At 43.9% G+C, this 21,975-nt stretch overlaps 1 protein-coding gene across 4 annotated transcripts in view; it reads right to left on the bottom strand.

Annotated features, from left to right (window-relative positions):
* The window catches only part of SULF1 (sulfatase 1), a 176,880-nt gene that overhangs the window by 23,669 nt on the left and 131,236 nt on the right, over window positions 1-21,975 (bottom strand). For all 4 annotated transcript variants that reach the window (XM_060610700.2, XM_060610705.2, XM_060610706.2 and 1 more), the window contains exons 9-17: window positions 21,671-21,846; window positions 19,804-19,932; window positions 19,476-19,532; window positions 18,626-18,755; window positions 6,363-6,573; window positions 3,474-3,720; window positions 1,345-1,441; window positions 784-878; window positions 400-465 (exon numbers count right to left, since the gene is read on the bottom strand). In XM_060610700.2, coding sequence (XP_060466683.2) covers window positions 400-465; window positions 784-878; window positions 1,345-1,441; window positions 3,474-3,720; window positions 6,363-6,573; window positions 18,626-18,755; window positions 19,476-19,532; window positions 19,804-19,932; window positions 21,671-21,846 — 1,208 coding nt within the window. The remainder of the gene's footprint in view (window positions 1-399; window positions 466-783; window positions 879-1,344; window positions 1,442-3,473; window positions 3,721-6,362; window positions 6,574-18,625; window positions 18,756-19,475; window positions 19,533-19,803; window positions 19,933-21,670; window positions 21,847-21,975) is intronic.

The raw sequence follows: 21,975 nt of genomic DNA, 5'->3' as shown, positions 1-21,975 counted from the left end.
ATACGTGTATTTCTTCCAACTTTCAGAACTCAGCACAATTGCAGACTACCCTACGGAATACACCAACCTAAGCAAGACGGTCCCCATTTCCCAGTCACTGTCCACAGAAAACAGCGCACGGAGTAAAATCCAGTTACTTTCCCAACATTGGCAGACAACACATAGAGAATTAGAACAAACTCCTCATAGCTCCTCCTCAAAGGATTCCAAAAACATTGCCATGCTCTCTCGGCAAGGTGTGGGCTTTGTTTCCAGCTTCTGGGACTGGGTGCCCTCTTGGCTGAATCTGCTTTTATGAAGCAGCACCACTTGGAACAAGGGGGTCCCTGCTGTGTTTCAGAAGTGCCCAGTGGACAGTCCTTCGCTCCCAGCAAATGTGGAAAACAGAGAGTCACTTACTTAAATGGGTGGAGATGACTCTTCACCTTCTCTTGCTTTTTCACACCTTTCTCTTTATTATAATAGCTACGGGCAAGAAGATTGAAAAGTGAGTCTCAGTTCCACATTCAATCAGACAGTTCATTTTAGAAACAGAAGGCAGAATAGAAGGAAAGCTGTTACTTTGTTGTTACTATTTAGCTCAAAGGGACCTTTTAACCTTGGGCTGAGGTTTATGACGGATCTCATTTGACCCGAACAGGTTAGGTCATTACAGTACATGGTAACAAATTCGGTTTGTTATGCCTTCTGTTGGCATAAGAGAGAAACAAGCCTGCTGCTTATCACTGTGGCTTGCGGAAACAAGAGTTTAGAAAAAAGACCGTGGGATGGTTACACGCTCACCTCTGTTTACTACAGGCACATTCCTCGGGTTTTCTCCTCTTTAGGTGCCCCCTCACTTCTCTCAAATTCTTAATTTTATCTTGCAAAGCTTCAATCTGGAAGACATATACTTGAACAGTTACCTTTTAAGGCAAGGATTTTCTATGCTGCCTACCTCTCTTTTACTTTCTGTGTTCCATCATCCTAGCTATTCATCTGAGATGATAATTAACTTGGAAACCCACTGGGCACGGAATACGCCTACCTCGATATTCCTACTGATGTGCTGTAGGTAAACATTAACAGATGTCTCAACTTAACAACTGAATCATTTCCTCGCAGAGATTTCAGTCTGCGTTGGGCCAGTCCCCGCTATGATTTTTACACTCTATTTTGTTTTCAGGCAGGACCATCACTCTATCACTGGGGAAAGATAAATACCCTGCTATTCTATTTTTCACATAATTGTAATTATAAAAAAAAGATGAAGTGGACACTCAGTGAGCCCCACCGGTCACAGCCGGGCTGGTGAGCCGAGCTCACATTTGGAATACACCTTCCAATCACATAGCCGTGGCTAACCTCTTTATCAATGTATGCCTTGTGGTCCTTCCAGGCTCTGGCTGATTGATACAGTTCTCTCTCACAATGGATTGTATCATTCGGAAGAATAAAGCACCTGCAGAAACAAACCCAAAACAATAGAAATAGGTTTATATGCTAATGTTAAAATAAACATTAGAAATAGCAAAGGGAATATAATTATCTTCTAAACTTTTAATTTGGATGCAAGCAGTTGTTTGGAGCTGAGCCATAGACCAGGATGCGTGGCAATGTCTCCTGACCACCGGTGTGGGTAAATGATGGTGACAGAGACAGACCGTTACTAAGATCGCCTTTCACAGCAATATTCAATATTCATGTCTCCAAGAACAGATAACCACCGGAAAACTCCAATTTCGAAAGCCTGATGAAATGCCACAGGAAAAATGGAAGTTTGCACAAGTTATGATGGAAGAGGAAGTAAGTTGTCTGATTAAAGAAATGTAGAGTTAGAAGGGGGTTGTTTATCCCATTCATTTTGTTACAGACACCCCATTAAGTTTGAAGCGAAGAGGGGCACCTGGGTGGCTCATCGGCTAAGCATCCGACTCCTGGTCACGATCTCACAGTTTGTGGGTTTGAGCCCCGCGTCTTTGGGCTTTGCTCTGACACTGTGGAGAGCCTGTTTGGGATTTTCTGTCTCCCTCTCTCTCTGCCTCCCCCCTCCACCTCTCAAAAATAAATAAACATTTTTAAAAAGTTTGAAGCAAAGAAACAGCCTTAGGGATAGAGAGGAATTGGGATAAGCAGTCAGTCAATACTAAGAGTGGAACCCTGGTCTAAATCTCTTAGTGTATAACTATAACAACTATAGTTGACCCTGGAAGAACACGCATTAGAACTACACAGGTTCACTTACGTGCAGATTTTTTTTTTTTTTTCGGATAAACACAGTACAGTACTGTAAACATCGTCTCTTCCTTGTGATTTTCTTTTTTTTTTTTTTTTTTTTTAATTTTTTTAACGTTTATTTTTGAGACAGAGCATGAACGGGGGAGGGTCAGAGAGAGAGGGAGACACAGAATCCGAAACAGGCTCCAGGCTCTGCGTGGTCAGCACAGAGCCCGACGCGGGGCTCGAACTCACGGACCGCGAGATCATGACCTGAGCTGAAGTCGGCCGCCCAACCGACTGAGCCACCCAGGCACCCCTTGTGATTTTCTTAATAACATTCTCTTCTCTAACTTACTTTATTGTAAGAATACCATATATGATACACATAAAATATGTGTTTATCAGCTGTTTATATTATCACTAACACTTCTGGTCAGCAGTAGGCCATTAGTAGTTAAGTTTCTGGGGAGTCAAAGTTATACGTGGAATTTCAACTGTGTGTACGGGGGGGGGGGAGGGTCTGTGTCCCCAACCCCCACCGTGTTCAAGGTCAACTGTACGGGCACCGGAAGACCAGACCCAAAGATAAAGATCCTGACAGAGCTCATGACAGCATGCCTCCCCAAAGTGATATGATGAGAGAGAGAAAAAAAGACCCTCCTAATACATTCAGAAGGAAAATTTTTCTCTATCAAGACAAGACCTGGATCTTGGAAGGAAAAGGAGAACCGAGGTGGTCCATTAGAGCTGTGAGATTATCAGCTCCCTTCCCTGTTTCCACGGCTCCCGAGGCCCTCCGTGCTCTCTGGGTTCTGCACGGGTTCGTGAGGTGTTCCTGCATCTCACGACTGTTCTCCAGGCCCCACAGCCCTCCCGTGGGCTGGGTTTCGTTCCTGAGGCTGTGAGCGCACCACTGTTCTGAGCCACAGTAACGGTGCAGCACCCAGAGCCTCTACCAGCGCCAGGAATGGCTTCCATCTGTTACCCAGACTCCCACAAAGGTAACCGTTCAAGGGCAGAACTCCATGCCTGCTAAGTTAAGATGCGACAGAACCACTCTGGCTGATCAGCCTCAATGCGAAACCGAGCCCAAAGCATGTGTCCAAATGCACGACTGTTTGGACTCCCCGTTGCTGCTTTTAACCCTGGTTGTTTTACAGGCCAGCCTCCAGACCCTGGACTGCCAAGTGGTATCACTTTCCGTAAAGAAGGAAGACAGTGATAAGATAAGGTGACAACTGTGAACTCAGCCCTCGAGAACTGAGCCTTCCTACTTGTGGGTCACTCGGACGGTGGTGGGCAAGCCCAGGGCATTGCCTCTGTCTGCTAGCATGGTGTCCCCGTCGCCCACAGCCTGGTGACCCCCAGGCCCCCGGTGGCCTTCATCATGGCGCTTGGCGATGTTTCTTGGTCTCAGCACTTGCAGCTCTTCTTCTTCCAGGTTTATGTCATATATTTCGCCTTCAAATTCGACTGACAAGGAACGTGTTTGCCGAGTGTGGACAAATCTGGGCTTGTACTCTGGAAATAAGGGAAGATGTGTTAATACGGACATCCAGGTGTAGTTGAGGAGGGAGGAGAATCACGCCCTGGCTCAGGGGGCATGCTGGGAAGGGGCAGGCAGTATGTGCTGCACCGTTGAGGGGCAGCGGGGTGCTGTGGGCAGCCCCCTGGAATCCACGTCCGGAGCCGTGGGCTCTTGTCCGGCTCTGGCACTGCCCGGCAGTGCAGTGGAGGGCACGTGCCTCTGGGCCTCGGCCCTTCATCCCTCCAGGCAGGGGGGAGGTCTGGGCGCCTTCTAAGTTCCTTTCCACTTAGGGCAGGCCGTGAACTTGCACACTGCATTTTCAACTCGAACTGCTAAGGCAGTTTGTTTGGATAAAACTATACTCCCAACTACAGTATTAATAATGATACTGTCATTTATCGAGCTTTTGCTATGTATCACCCACCTCATACTTATCTCTAACCCACAATCTTGGAAGGCCTGTATTATTATAATTCATCCTTACATTAAGAAAACATATTAGATTGTCCGAACAGGCTCGTAGATCTGGTGCTACACTTCTCCAGGAGGGAACACTGAAGCTCTGAATGCTACCTCGCAAGTGCGAGGTTGCGTAGCCCATAGCTGTGGGAACCAGGACTCTAGTCTCCCAGGTTCTAAAGGCTACAGTCCTCCCACCACATTGGGCTGCTTGTGCCAAAGGGTAAATGCTCTCGACACCTTATATTTGTGCAAATGACAGAGGAATGCTCTAAGAAAAATTAAGTGTTGCAGATGTTTTTATCAGCCAGCTGACTAGTGATACCTGGCAGATGGAAGGCAAGGCCAGGAGAGGCCAGCGTGTTTTCTGGTCACTGTAATCCACTGCTCATGGTGTGTTAGACAAGAGCTTTCACCAGCAAACCTTTGCCCCTCCTTACGAGATGCACTTGGGATCTCAGGGGGCCTACTCACGTGGCCTTTCTCTCTCCAGCCTGATGCTAAAATAGGAAGAAGGGGGGCACACAGGCTGCAGAATCAGAATAGTGCTCACCACAGGATCTCGCTGTGATGGCAGTTTCCAGAGGAGGAAACGCCTCTGTAACAATCAGCAGGCCACTGAGGGTGGTCAGGAACACCTCCTGTCCTCGAATACGTGAGCTTCCATGTGGTTTGAAAGGGTGGCCCCAGACATCTCCAGTTTGTGCTCAATGAGAACAACAGCAGGGTTTACGGTCACTGCTGCAGAGTGACATTGAGCCTCCTGGGAGAGAGGAGGCTGTCCCTACCTCCTAGCCCAACGCTGGCAATCAGCTTCCGTTAAGGGAGGCTGTGGGGGAATCTTTGTCATTTGTCGGCTTTCCATTTGATATCTTTGTGTGAACTATTAAACCTGGCATTTTCTCTCAGGGAGGAAAAAAAAATCTCCCAAATCAATCATTCTCAGCCTTTGGGTTATGGATTCCTTTAAGAATGTATTGAAAGTTATACTCAGAAAGTTATTGAAAGTTTCACACAGAAGTCCACCTGTGGACTCCAGGATAAAAAAGCCAATGCTGGGGCGCCTGGGTGGCTCAGTCGGTTAAGCGTCCGACTTCAGTTCAGGTATGATCTCGAGGTTTGTGAGTTCAAGCCCGACATCGGGCTCTGTGCTGACAGCTCGGAGCCTGGAGCCCGCTTTAGATTCTGTGTCTCCTCCTCTCTCTGCCCTTCCCTGGCTCATGGTCTGTCTCTCTGTCTCTCAATAATAAATAAATGTTAAAAAAAAAAAAAAAAAAGCCAGTGCTAAGAGTGTCTATTGTTCTAGTGATTGATTTGATTTCCTAATTTACAATATGGGGGACACGGGCCTGGCTCAGTCAGTAGAGCATGCAACTCTTGATCTTGGGGTTGTGGGTTCAAGCTCCACATTGGGCGTACAGCCTACTTAAAAAAAAAAAAACAACAAACTACCTAATTTACAACACGGAATGGAACTTGATGTATCTTACTGTTTTCCAAACCCGTATAGAAAAAATTGCCACAGATGAGTCACTTCTCATATTCAGCCACTAGATGGCACTAGACTCTCATTCTTTTACAGAAGGTGCCCGACTGGGTTTTCACATCTGTACAATCATAGGAATCTTATAGCTGCCTGATAGGGTTTTTATAAAGATGGCAAGCAGTGCTTTTCATACTGAATTTGACTGTTTGACCATCCCAGCCAACAAGAGGAATTAAACAAAAATTGTCCTAAAACAGATGTGCCTAAAAACCGCATGTATGCTTTTCTTACTAGTTAAATGCATAAGCAATGAAACCTTGACTTTTTATTTTCTCCTTTTTTTTTAAAGTAGCTCAAAGCAGACTAATCAGGATATTAGCATTAATGTAAAATACACCTGACTTAAACTCTACCCTCCGCCCCTAGCGCCACCTTTTACCCTGTATAGCTCTTTCCTGTGCGTGTTTACGTTTTGTCTGGTGTGTTTACTGAATATATTTTCGTTCTATGCTTAAGTTAAAGTGTGCACATACCAAATTAGCTCTCGTATTTGGAACAGGACCATTATTTGCTTTCGCCCCAACGCCATGCATTGATAATATCTAAAATGTGGAAGGAGCGGCCTTTTCTCTCTAATGTCCACTTGCAAAGCCTTGGCCTGCCACTGAGACGTCACTGCGTGTTGCTTACTTGGAGTCCCCTGGTTTCTCAGGAACTGCCTTTGGCTCTTCCTCTGGCTTCTGCCGGTGCGATAGCCAGGTTCTCCGCAGCTGCATTCCTTGTCGTGGAAGCCGCGAGAGTAGAGGTTCCGCGTGCTCTGCCGCACGGTGAGCAGGTCACTGGATCCTTTACACTTGTGAATTCGGAGCTTGCCAGATGTGTCCTCAATGCACTGCCACTTCTGCAAAAGCCAACGTGAGAGCGGTTTACCCCTCCTGCTCCAGGTGCTTCGTATCAAGGACCGCTGCATCGGGTTCCGGAAGCCCGGGCAACCCCGATAAGCAGAGCCAACGAAGGAAGGCAGGCAAGCTTTTAACTGACCCTGCAACGAGCCTACCCCCGGTTCTCTCGGTTATTTCTCTCACGGGAGGCAAAGACAGATGACACCGGAATCATCGGAAATCAGAACTACCTCAGCGACACTAGAGCCCAAAATTGATACATAAATGCTCAGGATCCAGACTAAACAGTCTTGAGTGAGACACGTAAAAAGCCCTGAATTCACCCAGCCACAGAGCACAGCTGTCACGGCTGTTTTCACCAGACCCCTCTTCCTCTGGAAAAACAAACCTGGCTGCTTTGTTCTCAAGCCCCTGAATTTCTGACTCGGGCCAGGGAAGAGTGGCACGTGAGGCAGCCGGAGAGGAGTTTAATCGGAGTCTGCCGCAGCGCGGGCCAGCTCTCACAGGGCCGGGACGTTAGCAAACGTGTCAGGGGTGCTCTGGGCCTCTTCTTATCCTCCTCCGGACCCCGCAACCCTGAAGAGACAACGCGCACCTTCCCAAGAGACAGGCCCGGGGTGGGGGTGGGGGGGGGTTGGCACTGGGTTTTCTGCTTTGAGCCTTCTATCAAGCCTGCCGCAGACACCGCGGGCTTACTTCTAGATCAATGGGACGCGGCACTGGGTCTCCGTGTCCCTCCCACCTGCTGCCCAGGCTTCTTGAACTTCAGTCTGCCTGAAGTAATAGCACTTCTCCTGGGGGCATTTCATGGGATCCTCCGCATGTTACCTAAAGGCCTAATAACCTTCCTTTTACTTTTTCTTTTCCCCTGGCCTCCTCTCTAAAATGGTAATTTGGGAAGTATGCTGACCTTGGTCTGAAGTTGACCACAGTTGTGACAACATGCTGTCATGCAGTGTTATCAAACTTTTGTCTTTTTTTTCCCCTTCCATCTATGAGTATCCCCTGTGTACAGTTATTGACACTTTTCTCTAAATGGACACATTTCTAAGCAGTGGCCAAAGCAACAGCCCCTGTAAAATTACGTATTTGGTGTGCCAGTTACATATTTCAAACATATATTAAAATAAATAAAAAATTATTAAATAAAAGATGCTCTTTCCTGAGCCACATAAAATGATCTCACCATACCCTCCTTGTGTACCTGTAACCATACTTTGGATTGCATTTTAATTTCAAGGTGATCTGATGCAAGGTAAAATTTAGTCAAGGGTCCCAGATGGCTTGGCCAGCAGACAAAGGACACTCGTGTACAAAATGGAGTGTGACCCACTGAGATACCACCTCACACCGGTCAGAGTGGCTAAAATGAACAAATTAGGAAACAACAGGTGTTGGCGAGGATGTGGAGAAACGGGAACCCTCTTGCACTGTTGGTGGGGATGCAAACCGGGGCAGCCGCTCTGGAAAACAGTGTGGAGGTTCCTCAAAAAATTAAGAATAGATCTACCCTATGACCCAGCAATAGCACTGCTAGGAATTGACCCAAGGGATACAGGAGTACTGATGCATAGGGGCACTTGTACCCCAATGTTTATAGCAGCACTCTCAACAATAGCCAAATGATGGAAAGAGCCTAAGTGTCCGTCAACTGATGAATGGATAAAGAAGATGTGGTTTATATATACAATGGAGTACTACTTGGTAATGAGAAAGAATGAGATCCTGTCATTTGCAGCAACATGGATGGAACTGGAGGGTATTATTAAGTGAAATAAGTCAGTCAGAGAAGGACAGATATCATATGTTTTCAGTCATATGTGGATCTTGAGAAACTTAACAGAAGACCATGGGGGAGGGGAAGGTGAAAAAATAGTTACAAAGAGAGAGGGAGGGAGGCAAACCATAGGAGACTCTTAAATACAGAGAAGAAACTGAGGGGGTCGGGGGGGGGTGGGGGAGAGGGGAAAGCGGGTGATGGACATTGAGGAGGGCACTTGTTGGGATGAGCACTGGGTGTTGTATGTAAGTGATGAACCACGGGAATCTACTCCAAAAACCAAGAGCACACTTTACACCCTGTATGTTAGCCAATTTAACAAGAAATTATATTACAAACAGAAAACAAAACAAACAAACAAAAACCCTACCCCCAAAACCAAATGGAGTGTGACCATTCACAATGGACCAAGGTACAGAGTCATGCTTTGTTTTTTCTTAATGGAGCCATGTGCCCTCAATAAGCGCTGAATTATCGGTGCTGCCTTTGCACTTCTACCCGATAGTCCCCAAATCCCGGGGCCATAGGGCTTGTTCTGTGATTTTGCTTTAGCCCCCATACACTCTTGGTGCTACAGAATTCGGTGATTTTAAGCCACGTCAGGTTACAGTCTTCTTTTGTGGCTTGGCCAGCATATCCTGAATGTCCATCATCTCCATCCAGAGAAGCAGGCTCAAGGGACAGGGCAACTCTATTTACAAAGCCATGAAAAGGTGACACAAACAAGCACAGTCAAGGACTAACTAAGTTAGAGATAATTTAACTGAAGAAAAAAAGTGAAGTCAACTTGATCAGGCACACAGGACTTATGTCAGGTCAGTGGTTCTCACACATGGCTGGGCTTTGGGAGTTTCAAAAGCTCCCCTGGTGATTCTAATGTGCAGTTGGGGTTAAGAACAACCGCTTTCAATTTGCGACTGGTTCTTGGACCTCTTTGCAGCTGGAATCCCTGGCAGGGGCAAAAGAGGTCTAAGTAGCTCGGATGGAGGAGTCTTTGGGAAGGATATATGCATTTTTGGGCGTGGATATGCAAAGGAAGCTGTGTCTAGAAATGCACTGATGCAATCAGGTCAAAAAACGACTTTAGTTGAACAGAGGTACACTTCCAGCTTGTCTACACTGGCAGGACTATGCGTTCTCTGTAAGAGTAACCAGTTTTCCTTACTTTCTCTCCACAGGTAGTTGACAAGTGATAGAATTTAGTCTTTGCAAATGCTTAGTGGAAAGCTGTGTGTGCCTGTTCTGCCATTCAAGGTGGAGACCACTGATTTTCAAGCCTGGGTGTGTGGCACTCCCAGACACATCCAGTGAGCTTGAGGAGGTGTCGTGAAGTTCTTGAAAAAAGTTCTCAGAAACAGATATACAATTCCCTTAAGGAATAACGATATGCCCTGTGGAATTTTTGCTGGTGAGAAGTGTCAGCAAAATCAATGATAACCTTTTATAGCTCCAGAAAGTTTGGTGATCAGTGATACTAGAGTGTCAGTCTAGATCTGTATTTGTCCTAAATGCAAGTGGTTTAAGACTTATCCATCTATCTGGGTAACCTCTAACTCAAGCATTCAGAAACTAAGAGTTTACTACTTAATTCCAAGGGTAGCAAAAGAAGAGGCCAGTGTTCTACAGCCTAGTAGAAGCTTAAGAAATACTCTGTTTTCTCCCAGACAGGAAAACATGGTTGTCTTTATTCTTGTCTGGTCTTGTGTCTTTTGTGGTTCGAATTTATACCAATTTTGGTACACATACTAATTTTTAAAACACGTAACTGCATTGAAAACCTTCCTTAGTTTTGTAACCATAACGCACTAAAAAAACAAAATTCTGCCTTTTTCTTGGCCTTGAAGAGCTGAGTGTACAGAACAGAAAGTGTAGGTAGAATTTTTAGTGATTTGGTCTATTTGGAATCTAACCGGCATTTTCCCATTAGCCAAATTCCTTGCTAATGTCCCATGGATCAGAGGTGAAGGGAAGGGGTGTTTCTTTCCTGAGAGATGAATTTAACCAAACCTGAGGTCTGGTACCATCCTGGGCACTGGTGACATATCACACAAATCAAATATGCACACATATATGTATGCATATATGCATATATGTATGTATGCATATATGTATGTATGTATGCTTCTGTACACACATGCACACACGTACCCACATATACTAAAGGTATACATCCACCTACACACATTCTTGTATAAAACAAGGGCCACAGTGAAAAATGCCAACGCTTTTCTATACCATGAACCCTTTGAACAAGCCATAGACCCTATCAGATGGAGTAATTAGCTAGAGGCTTTCAAACTCTTCTTAGTGGCAAGCCTACTAGCACTTTTAATGAAATGTAATTACCACATATTTGCCACAGTCATTTTAGTGTTCGATATCATGATAATTTTTACAGCTGAGCAATAAATCCTTGAATAACCGCCACCACTGTGGTCATCATTGAGAGTTTATAGAGGGAGGCAAGGGAAGAGAACTTTCAGAGAATTGCTCTGAAACTCACACCACCAGTCACTTAAGCGCTCGAAACAATGAGGAGACGGTTTCGCAGTGCAGAAGAGCTTCCGGAATCAGAAGGAAGCACGAACTCAGGGAGGCATCTGCTAACGGGACACGGAGTCAGCCTCAGAAACCAGCTTTGTGAAAGACCCGCCCGTGCAGACATACAGACATCAAACTGTCTCCCTTTTGTCTACTCTCTTGAAGTTTATCAGTAAATCAGTTAACTGCCAAAGCCGATGGTCTCCACCTTCCCTGACCACTCACCCCTTCTGTAAATTCCTTTGCCACTTTGTCAGACCTCGTTTCAACATTTCTCTTGCCTCTCTGGCTCCATCTGTGCCAATCATTTAACATACATTCATCGCACAACTATTTCTGCAGACGTTCTGCTGATGAGGGGCTAGATAAAACCATGTAAATAATTTTGTAGGTTATTCTGATTTCATTTTACCCTTTCCAGCCACACTGGAATTTGGAATTAAAGGCAGGGACCATGTCTCATACTCCTGAGTTATTCCCTGAAGTTAGCTCAGCATCAAATCACTTTGTTTAGTAATTATGTCTTAGTATATTTTGATTGATTATATATACTTATATATAAATAACACATAACGAAGAGAAGACTGGCTATTTGGTGTAAGGATTCAGGTGTGGGGCAGCTAGTTTGGTGGAATCAAATCTAATGAGAAATATGCTAAAATGCCATTCAAACAATTCCCTTCAACACTGTCTTTGTCACCATCATTGTCATCATTAGGGAACTCTTACTTGCTGCCAGGTACTTGTCTAGAACACTTTATATATAAATTATCCACTTAATCGTTACGACAACCTAAAGCGCTACCATAATTCGTTCACTGGACTAGGATTCTGTAGTAGTGAAGATCACCTATATTCCACCTGGGACTTGGGAATGGCATTTTGTACCCATATTGATGTGACACAGTGGCAAAAGTCTGGACTTTCAGGCCAGAAAAGTCTGGATTTGAATATCAGCGTTATCACATTGCTTATGTGTCCTTGAGCAAGTCAGCTACACACTGTAAGCTCCATGAGCATTAGAACTCACTCATGCGCAAGAACTCAGTACATGGTAGGCACTCAACAAAGGTAGTTGGTGTTGTTGTTATTATTATTATTAGTTCCCAACCCACCCCCGCCCCCGCCACGTAAGTTTATTACCTAAAGAATTTGGTCTTAGGCAAACTGAATGGAAGGTAGACATTTTCAATGGAGATAAGTATTGGGTTAGGGATGGGGAGACCTCGATTTTAATTTTCTTTCGCTGCTAACTCTATGGCCGTGAGCAAATTACAGAATCTCTTTGTTCTTCCAGATTCCACATCTGGCAAAATAATACTTGCTCCTCCTGGCCTCAAGGATATGTCATGAGAATAAATTGTTTTTGGAGTTCTCAAAAAACGATGCGCCATATAAATCCAGAGCAATACTTTTATAATTGACCTTTAACAATGGTTAGCCAATCCTTGGGCAAGTTCATGTTTCCTGTTTGTAAATTATATATAATACAGTAATTATTATTTAGTGGGGAGACTGTGGCTTTGAATCACACAGATCTTGGTTTGAACTCAGACTTGTCACACTTCCAGCTGGGTGACTTTGGTCAAGTTACTTTCCCATCTGAGCTTTCGTCTCCTTATATTTAAAATGAGCCTGAGATCTCTACTATAGTATAATTTTCAGGTATAAAATGTTTTGTGTCAATGCCTAGCATAATATGAGATGAAGACAGAACTCTGCTTACTTCCTTTTCCTGATGTAACTACTAGATAATCATGATACTTTCTACATTTCCAACGGCATATATTTCTCAGACTGGTCAAGAATGTTCTATATTCTTATTTATGCCCATTTATGCCCATTTTCATGAGTAAGAAATAAAAATTTTGGCTACAACTTTTTCGAAGGTACACTGCAATGAAAACTTCACACACATACACACACACACAAACACACACACACACGGATTAGTTCCCCATTATTATATGCCTTATTATGTGGATTTGGTCATAACGCAGGTCAAATCGTGTTCTCTGAAATGTAACAACCATACAGCAATTTTCAGATAACCTGATTATCCTTTAGGCCAGTACCAACATCATGAAAAACAGTTACCTGCATGTGGACGTGTGTTTAGAATTTTTGTCTCAACAGTGGGAATATAAAAACACTATATAAACATCCTTGATGAAGTTATCACTTAGCTGAAGCCACTGTCCAATTTTCTCACAAACATGAACTAGAGTTACTCGTGCTAAGGAGTTTCCTCCTCTTTTCTTTGAGACGGGCTGAGAGGGGATGAAGGAGGGAAAGTGGAAAGGAAAGAGAGGCAGAAGAAGTTTCCTCCTTTAGATTCTAATCTGGATGATAGTATGCTGAAGTCCGTAATGATATGTTGGAGGAAATATTGTTCTTGCAGTTTGGGGAAAGTAAAGTTGGTAAACTGACCTTGGCCAACAAGTGATAGCCAGTATTTATTGAGTGCTAATTATGTGCCAGGTACCGGTTCGAATGCTTACTACACTTAACTCATATAATCTTTATAGTAACCTCCCCATATAATCTTTACCAGTATTATGTCCGTTTTCGAGATGAAGAAACTAAGGCAGAGTTAGGTTAAGTGACAAAGCAAGCATGGAGTCAGGATGCAATCCCAGTTGAATAGGACCCTAGCGAAAGAAGAATGGTTTGGGCAGAATGTGAGGCTTCCGGTGAGGCTCAACTGAGGAAATGGCATTGGGGAAGGTAGACGAGAATGTTATGTTTAAGAGACGGGGAGGAGGGGCTCCTGACCAGAGTGAGGCCGCGTTAGGGAGCAGTGGGGAACAAGAGCATACATTAAATTGGGTGTGGACACATTAGGTAGGTTATAAGTAAAATGTCCTTATGTTTGTCTTTTTCTGACTTGTTTGGAACATCATTAAATATGGTTTGACATTTAAGCCTGTGGTTTGTATTTTGAAAACTGCACCAAAGCCAAACCATTTAGACACACAATTCGGACACGTCCTTCAGTGCAGGTTGAAGAGGGGAGGTGGCCAGGTTTAGAGGCTGGGCCGTCCATAACGAGCCCTGAGCACACAAATGTTCAGCCAGAGGGTGGCACTGGGGCTTGGTCCTTATGGCCTGTCCCTCCGGAATTAGGAGCTCCAGGGGGAGGTGTCTATGAGCTGAGATTTTAACCAGGACTCAGTGAGTTTCTGGAAACAGGCTGTCAGTTTCTGGCAAAAGAACCAGATCTTACTGGTAAATGCCTTTTATTCCTGCTCTGCAGCTGGTCACAGAGGGTCGAGGGCTCTACGGCCAGAGGGATAATTTTGGGGATGAGAACACAGATCCTGGAGTTAAACCAGTACATTCAACCAGCGACAGTCTGATTTCTCAAACAGTATCAGCTTGCTTGATCTGGGGTTCTTTCATAATTTTAAACAAATCTTTGATTTCATACTGATACAATAGTAGAGAGGCAAACAAAATTGCAAAGTTGCTGGAGTTTAACAACTCACAAAGGATATGAAATGTGCTTTATCAAAAAAAAAAAAAAAAAAAAGAAAAGAAACCTGTTTTTTTCCAAATGACAGAATCTATGATGTGCAGTTCAAAATTGAATGCCCAGGGATTTTCTCTTTTATGTAACTCCTATTTAAGGAGTCAATCACTGTACCTAGAAAAGCAAAAACCAGTAACGCTTACCTGACGTGAGTGATTCTCAACCCTGGCTATTCATAGGAATCACCCAGGCGCTTGAAAAAAAATCACTGATGTCTGGGTCTCATCCCCAGAAGGTCTGTTTTACTTCGTCTGGAGTGAAGCTTGAACATTAGCTTTTGTAAAGCTGCCTAAGTGATTCTAGTGTGCAGTCCTGCTTGGGAACCACTTCCCTAGATGCTGTGAGTGGGTCCCAAACCCGCGGCTTCAGCCAGGCAAGTGCCACATACAATTTCAAGAGAATATCTACTCTGTTACATTTTTGTAGAGGCACCATGCTCTGGGGAAGAAAGGATTGAACGTGAAGTACAGAGTCGCAGGTCTGACTTCGGGTTTGTAGCTGAAGGTTTCCGGACCTAAATTTCCTTATGAGGAAAAGGATCTCATTCAACTGGAAGATTTCTAAGACTCTTTCCAACTTTCACATTCTCGGACTCTAGACCTCTGGTTCTTAACTTTGTTAACAAATACAGATGCCTTGGCGTCACCTCTAGACATGTTAATCTGATTGGTCTAGGGGGAGGCTATAAGTCGGTATTTTCAAAAGCTGCCCAGGTGATTCTAGGGTGCAGGTAGAATTGAGCATCACTGATGTGTGGTCTTTGTTGAGCCAAAGTCTTTTCAGATAGAAGTTGAGATTTGCATGTGTGTGTGTGTGTGTGTGTGTGTGTGTGTGTGCAGTGTATCATACGTAAATCTGTACATAATGTGCTTGGGGGTGTAATGCTAGCTGAGAGGGTGGTGGGGATTCATACTCAGTCTCATATTAATTCAGGAACACAGAAGAAATGCAAACACATATGTCCACACTGCCTTAATTAGTCCCTGCTGGTTGCTCTGTTCACAAAGTGAAGAAGTATTGCCAAATGTCTGGGATTCCAGCCCATTTTAATTCTCTGTTGGCTTCATAGGAATGAAAACAGCAGGTAAGATGGCCTGGAACAGTAATAGCACCCAATATTCACACATTGCCTTATAGTTCATCTAGGACTTTACATATATGATATCACTGGATTCTTACAAGCCTGAGATTAATTTTCCTCACTTTAGGGATAGACAACCTGAGACTCTTAAGAATCTTGTCCCCAAACACACATCTAAAAAGTAGTGGATGCCAATATTCTAACCCAAACTTTTTGATGTCATATTTCTCTTTCTTTCATTTACCTGCTTCATGCATTCACATGACTCTGACAAACAATCCTCAGGTGACCAGGCATGGGGGTGTAGTGGGACAGGGGAAATTCGTGCTCTCTTTGTGGGGGAAAAGTGAAGAGAATGGGGCCGAGAGCATGGGTTTTTCCTTTATATCCCAAACAGAATCAAACCAAAGAGAAGACTGTGTTGTCTTTTGAATGCAGGCAGTTAACCTTGGTCAGAGAAAAAGACGCAGGGCACAGGCCAGGAGTGAAATCAATGTCAAGAGAAGAGATTCCTAGCAAGTTAGTTCTGGCCTCAACTGATGCCTTGATCCAGATCAATACAATCTCATTATTCCGGACTTTTTCTTCCCTTTCTATCGTCACTGATATTGTAACTAAAAAGAAAATCTTCAAAGTAGCCAGATAGAAAAAGCAAAAGGCCAAAATATAAAGATTCTGTAGAACACAGTAGAGCAACTGGGCTTGACCCACAGATTCGAGAACTGTCTGGAAGAGGCTTGAGATTTTCCAAAAGTTCTCAGATTCTTAAGCCATTGTGTGAGCGTCACCTATAGAAAGAAATCATCATCTGGGGTATAGTGTAATTCTCCGTTCTCATAATTCAGGCACTTCTGAAAGAAATTGTTGCTAACATTTTCATATATTCATGTGATATAATCTAAATTCAGACTGATGCACATAGAAATCAAGCAGCAGAGGAAAATCCAGGGGAACTAGATATTTAAGCATTTAGTGGGGGCAAAACAAGTTTAGAAAAATATGAAAAAGCAAAGTGAAGTTTTTAACATAGTTAGCATTCAGCACAAGAGTGGAGAACTCATGCCAAAGTGCCATAATCCAGTTATACTACATTTGCCCTTTAGGACATGTATTAAAATTTCAGGGCAAGCCATATGGTGAGGTTTGCAAAATTGTGTACTGAAAGGTAGGCAGTGTACCTTATTCTCAGTCGGCTATCATGCTTGCAGCTTAGAGGGCTAAAATAGTAACAAAAATCACCAATTTGCATGAGATATATTTAACACTGAACATTTCCAACTCCCGAATACAGGTAAATTAGTCTACTGAGGCTGGCTCCTAAAAATCATTTCAGAGCTACAAAACAATTCTGAGGTTTTAGTCATAATAATACTTAGAGCTTCCTTAAGAAGGATTTGAAGACATCAGATGAAAATATAATGAATAAGTCTAAGCTTCTCCGCTAAACACTTGAAAATAAAGACTGGAGTACCCTGAAGGCCTGGTTTCATCCCTTCCTTCAACAACCTCCCCCCACCGCCCCATCTTTTTCTATTTCCGGGGAATCCCTGAGCACAAAAAGGCATGAGGAAATGCAGAATGTATGAGGACCAAGTTGTTTATTGTGAATGTCTGTTCAATAAGCTAGATGCCATATCACACGTACAAATGTATGATGCCTTACATTTATGAGGCCATTTCAATAATGGGACTATCAATTTCATATGCCTGATATCTTGAACTGGTATTGGCTAGCTGTATGGATATCTAGAGGTCAGATAAGTTGAAAAGAAAAAAAAGACTCACCAAAGATCTGAACTTCTCTCTGCCTAGTTCATGTAACTTACCTTGGAAGGCAGCAAGCGGCCGCTGCTTTTGAATCCTACACCTCATTTGGATCCCGGCTCTGCACTCACCGGCTGCCCGTTTGTAAATGGGGACAACGATGCCTCCCTCACCGGATGAATATGAGGATTAAACTGAGCTAATACATAGAAAATTCCATATATAGTGCTTTACATAAGACACGAGTAATAAATATTAGTTTTCACTTTCCTTCCATTCTGTTCTATGTTGGAATGACTTAGGCAGAAATTCAGTTCCTCTCTCATGATGACACAATACCTCTTTTAGGTAGCATTGGTGTTGATCAAGAGTGTTTAAAATAGTTTGTGTGAAGAGCGCCCGGGTGGGCTCAGGAGGTTAAGCCTCCTACTGTTGATTTCGGCTCAGGTCATGATCTCACAGTTTGTGAGATCGAGCCTTGCATCAGGCTTTGCACTGACAGCGTGGAGCCTGCTTGGGATTGTCTCTCTCCGTCTCTCTCTGCGCTTCTCCAGAGCTCAACCTCTCTCTCTCTCTTGCAAAATAAATAAACATTTAAAAAAATAGCTTGTGTTCATATGTTCTCACTTTCCTTAGAAACAGGTCTGTTTAATTCATTACATGGTATTTCTTTAGTTCTTATTGATAATAGTTGGTGTTCTGGGTAGCCCTGAATTCTACAGTAATACTTCGATTAATAAAGAGGATTCATTCTAATGGAATAGTTGATGTCAGATACTTTGTGAGCAGAGGTAGAAATGATAAACAAACACAATATGTCTTCCCTTTTCATTCCCCAATCTTGGTCCTAGATTCTGTCCTCCTCTGAAGGTTGGACCACATCTGACTTCAGTACAGGATGGGAAGACCCCATCGTGTCTCTTGGCTGGTTCACTGTCCAGAGGCTCAGCATCTGCCCATGATCTTGACTAAGTAGACTTCTTGATAACCAGTTAACAGGAACCCAAGTGGTGTTGGCTTCTCCTCAAATGGAACCGAGTTTCTGAACTTTCTAGCCTGGCTAACCATTTCACATGTCTGATATGTTGAACTGGTGTTGGCTAGTCGGGTGGATATCTCGTACTCTCCGAGGGCACCGTGTTTTTTCACTGGAGGGAGTCAAGCTGTGATGAGGAGGCCCAGCTTAGACCAGTTAGATAATCCCAGTCACAGGAGAGCTGCCACAGTGAGCACGGCATGAGCGTAATGAAAAGCTTATTTATCCATAAATGTACATTGTTTTATACGTTGCAAATTTTAAATTAGAAATGAAGATGGATGTGACTTGTGGTGAAGACAAGCTGTGTCACTCACCTGCCCAGGCTGTTCACAGGCTGTCTGGTACCTGGCCTGCTGGCACAGTTCCTTGACCCTCTCATATTTGGGCAAGTGATTTGACTGTTGGATATTCTTGCTGGATTCTTCTTTCTTACGTAGAAATTTCCTTTGACAGAAAAGAAAAAGTTTCTAATGTGAGAAACGATCTGCATTATCTTCCTAGCATCATGTGGCTTTTTTACTTTTCTCCCCTGTGACACAACTACACATTCTTCAAATGGCATGACATAGATGTTAGAATCTGGCTCATGGGAGTTCGGCATTTGCCGAGTCCTTTGTGAAGATTATAGGCCGGGCACTAATGAAGAACATTCTCTCCGCAAAGCGTTAATTTCAAAACTCTGGGCACAAATGTTTAGCTGTACAGTTATATAAATGCTTTTCTCTCAATGTAGGTATGGAAAAAAACAAGACAATGGGATCATGAACCAAAAGGGGAATTCCAGAAGAGACTCTGGAAATTAAAGTCTCATATATTTAAAGCCAGGAGAGGCACCTAAGGAAAGGAAAGAGAAAGGTGAGGGCCAGGCGGACTTGGGAAGGAGGGCTGAGAAAGTCAATCGACTGGTCTGATTAGGAGCCAAGGCTGAGAAATGCAACCATAAGTGCTTTGGTCCCATCTTGTGAGAATTTATGTTTTACAGTCTGATGCAACAATCATGATGGTGCTGGCCAGTGGAGAATGAGTAGCAAACCATTCAATCTTGTGACTGGGCTTACGAAATCTGCATGCTTAGTAAACCGGAATAAGGGCGAAAAAATACCCAGCAGGGAGAGCTGCCCACTAGGACTGGTTCCCAGAAGCACCCCAGGAACCAATAATTACCCTCTTTCCACGAGGAATGTATCACGCCAAATTCTGGCTTTCTTGTTTGTTCGAAACCTGAAAGCAAAATAATAATATTTACTGTTGGCATCTGGACGTTTTTCCAAACGATTCTGCACTAACAGTTTATTTAAAGAAACACCTCTCACTTCCCACAGACCACGACTGCATCTCTATCAATATGCTATTCACAAACAGCAGGGAAATTCTCAGCTCGGGGCGGTTCTCCTAGGCAAAGCCTTATTTTGCCTCCACTTCTTAACAGCTGCTGGCTGGCTCTAGGCGCCCATGAGCTTGGGGCTGGCTGATGGAAAGCAAATTGACGCACCTGTTACCTGGCTTTTCCGGGTCCAGAAGTTTGAGGACGGACTTGCCATCCACATCGGGAGGCGTGTCGAGCCCGGCGATGTCCAGGATCGTAGGGGCCAGGTCGATGTTGAGAACGATCTGTGGGACTCTGCAAAGGGACAGATGGTTATGCCCCGTACCAAACACCTGTGGCAGTGGCACTTAGGGCCACTTTCTCCACACCGAGATGCACTGGTTTTTGGTCTTCTCTCCCTCTAGCGTGGTCTTTCACGCATAAAACCTTTTAACTTGGTTCGGACAATTCCCAAAGTTTCGAATGAGCTGAAGAGACATAATAACATTCTTCAAAGAAAGCCTTCTGCTGTCATCACCTTCTCCCTTCTCCCAGGATGTAGTGCAATGTGGCGGCAGAAGAGGCACGCAGGTGAGATTCAGGATATCTGGTTTCTGGGCCCCAATGCCGCTGCAGAATCGGGAACTCTGCAAGAGGCACTTAATTCTATCTGCCAAGTTTCCTACTTGTTAGATCAGGAGTCCGGGCTAGATGCTCCTTAAGGCCATTCCAGATTTCGAATTCTACTTGCATTCTTTTCTTTTATTCTTTCCGTAAGTGTTTCATGTACATTATCTTATTTTACACAGAACATTCTGATGTGACCAGCAGGACGTGTAAAACCCATTTTAAGATGGGAAAATAGAGATGTAGAGGGGTGCAGAAATAGAACTTCACTCCTTGAAGATGTTTTTCTTCTAAATGAAAACCATGTTTCTTAAAATGTTATATTCTTTAAAAATTTTTCTTTATTAATAATTGAAAAAAAAATGCTAAAAGTCAGGGGCTGGGGGTACCTGGGTGGCTTAGTTGGTTAAGTGACTGACTTTTGATTTTGACTCAGGTCATGATCTCACAGTTGGTTTAAAAAATTTTTTTTTTTCAAAACTTATTTATTTTTGAGAGACAGAGACAGAGTATGAGCAGGGGAGGGGCAGAGAGAGAGGGAGACAGAATTTGAAGCAGGCTCCAGGCTCTGAGCTGTCAGCACAGAGCCCGACACAGGGCTTGAACTCATGAACAATAAGATCATGACCTGAGCCAAAGTTGGATGCTTAACCGACTGAGACACCCAGAGGACACCCCCCCCCCCCAACCCCTATTTGAGTTTACTTATTTATTTTGAGAGAGACAAGACAGCGTGAATGGGGTGGGACAGAGAGAGGGAGGGACAGAGAGAATCCGAAGCAGGCTCCGTGCTGTCAGCACAGAGCCTGGCTCGGGGCTCGAGCCCATGAAACTGTGAAATCATGACCTGAGCTGAAACCAAGAACCAGACGCTTAACTGACTAGCCACCCAGGCACCCCAGTCACACAGTTTTGTAAGATCAAGCCCTGACTCAGGCTCTGTGCTGAGAGCGTGGAGCCTGCTTGGGATTCTCTCTCTCTGCCCCTCCCCCCACTCACATTCTCTCTGTTTCTCTCAAAATAAATAAATAAACTTAAAAAAAAAAAGGCAGGCAGTGGTTATTGTTATTATTTTTTAAAGACAGTGTATCTCTGATTCAAAGAAGGTATAGGTGGTGTCCCTAATGACCACATTTTGTGTCTGTGTACACAGCCCATATGACATGGATTCTGGTCTATGTGACAGAAATAAACATTGGTAGTTAATTTTCCTTTCTCTTTAAAGGTAGTTAATTTTCCTTTCTCTTAGTTCATTTAACACGTTGTAGGGGGAAAAAGGTTTTCATTTTCTGAATTACCAACCTACACACACCCTTTTCTGTTTTGGATGAAAAGAAACCAGACACTGAGATTGGCGACCGAATTCGCTCAGATATACACGAGCCACGACAGCTCAGCTGAACGTTGCAAGCAGAGAAATACGTACATTGATCCTGGCTCTACGCTCGGACCGCGAATAAAGAAAGGCACACGGATATCAAAGTCATATGGCATGGACTTCCCCTTGACCAGTCCAAACTGCCCAATATGGTAACCGTGGTCAGCCGTGTAAATGATGTAAGTGTTCTCCAGCTCCCCCGTTTCCACAAGCATATTATACAACTGAAATACAACAGAGACGAGATGTGCAAGATGACGATAGTGTTGCCATGATTTCTCCCCAATTTTTTCCCCATTAATTTTTAAAGGCAAGAGTTCTTTTAACAAGACCAAGAAACACGATCACTACCT

This window comes from Panthera onca, chromosome F2 (genome assembly GCF_046562875.1).
Source record: "Panthera onca isolate mPanOnc1 chromosome F2, mPanOnc1 haplotype 2, whole genome shotgun sequence".
Classification (NCBI taxonomy): domain Eukaryota; kingdom Metazoa; phylum Chordata; class Mammalia; order Carnivora; family Felidae; genus Panthera; species Panthera onca.
Note: the sequence above shows the minus strand (reverse complement) of the source record. Positions and strands in the feature narration are given on the sequence as shown.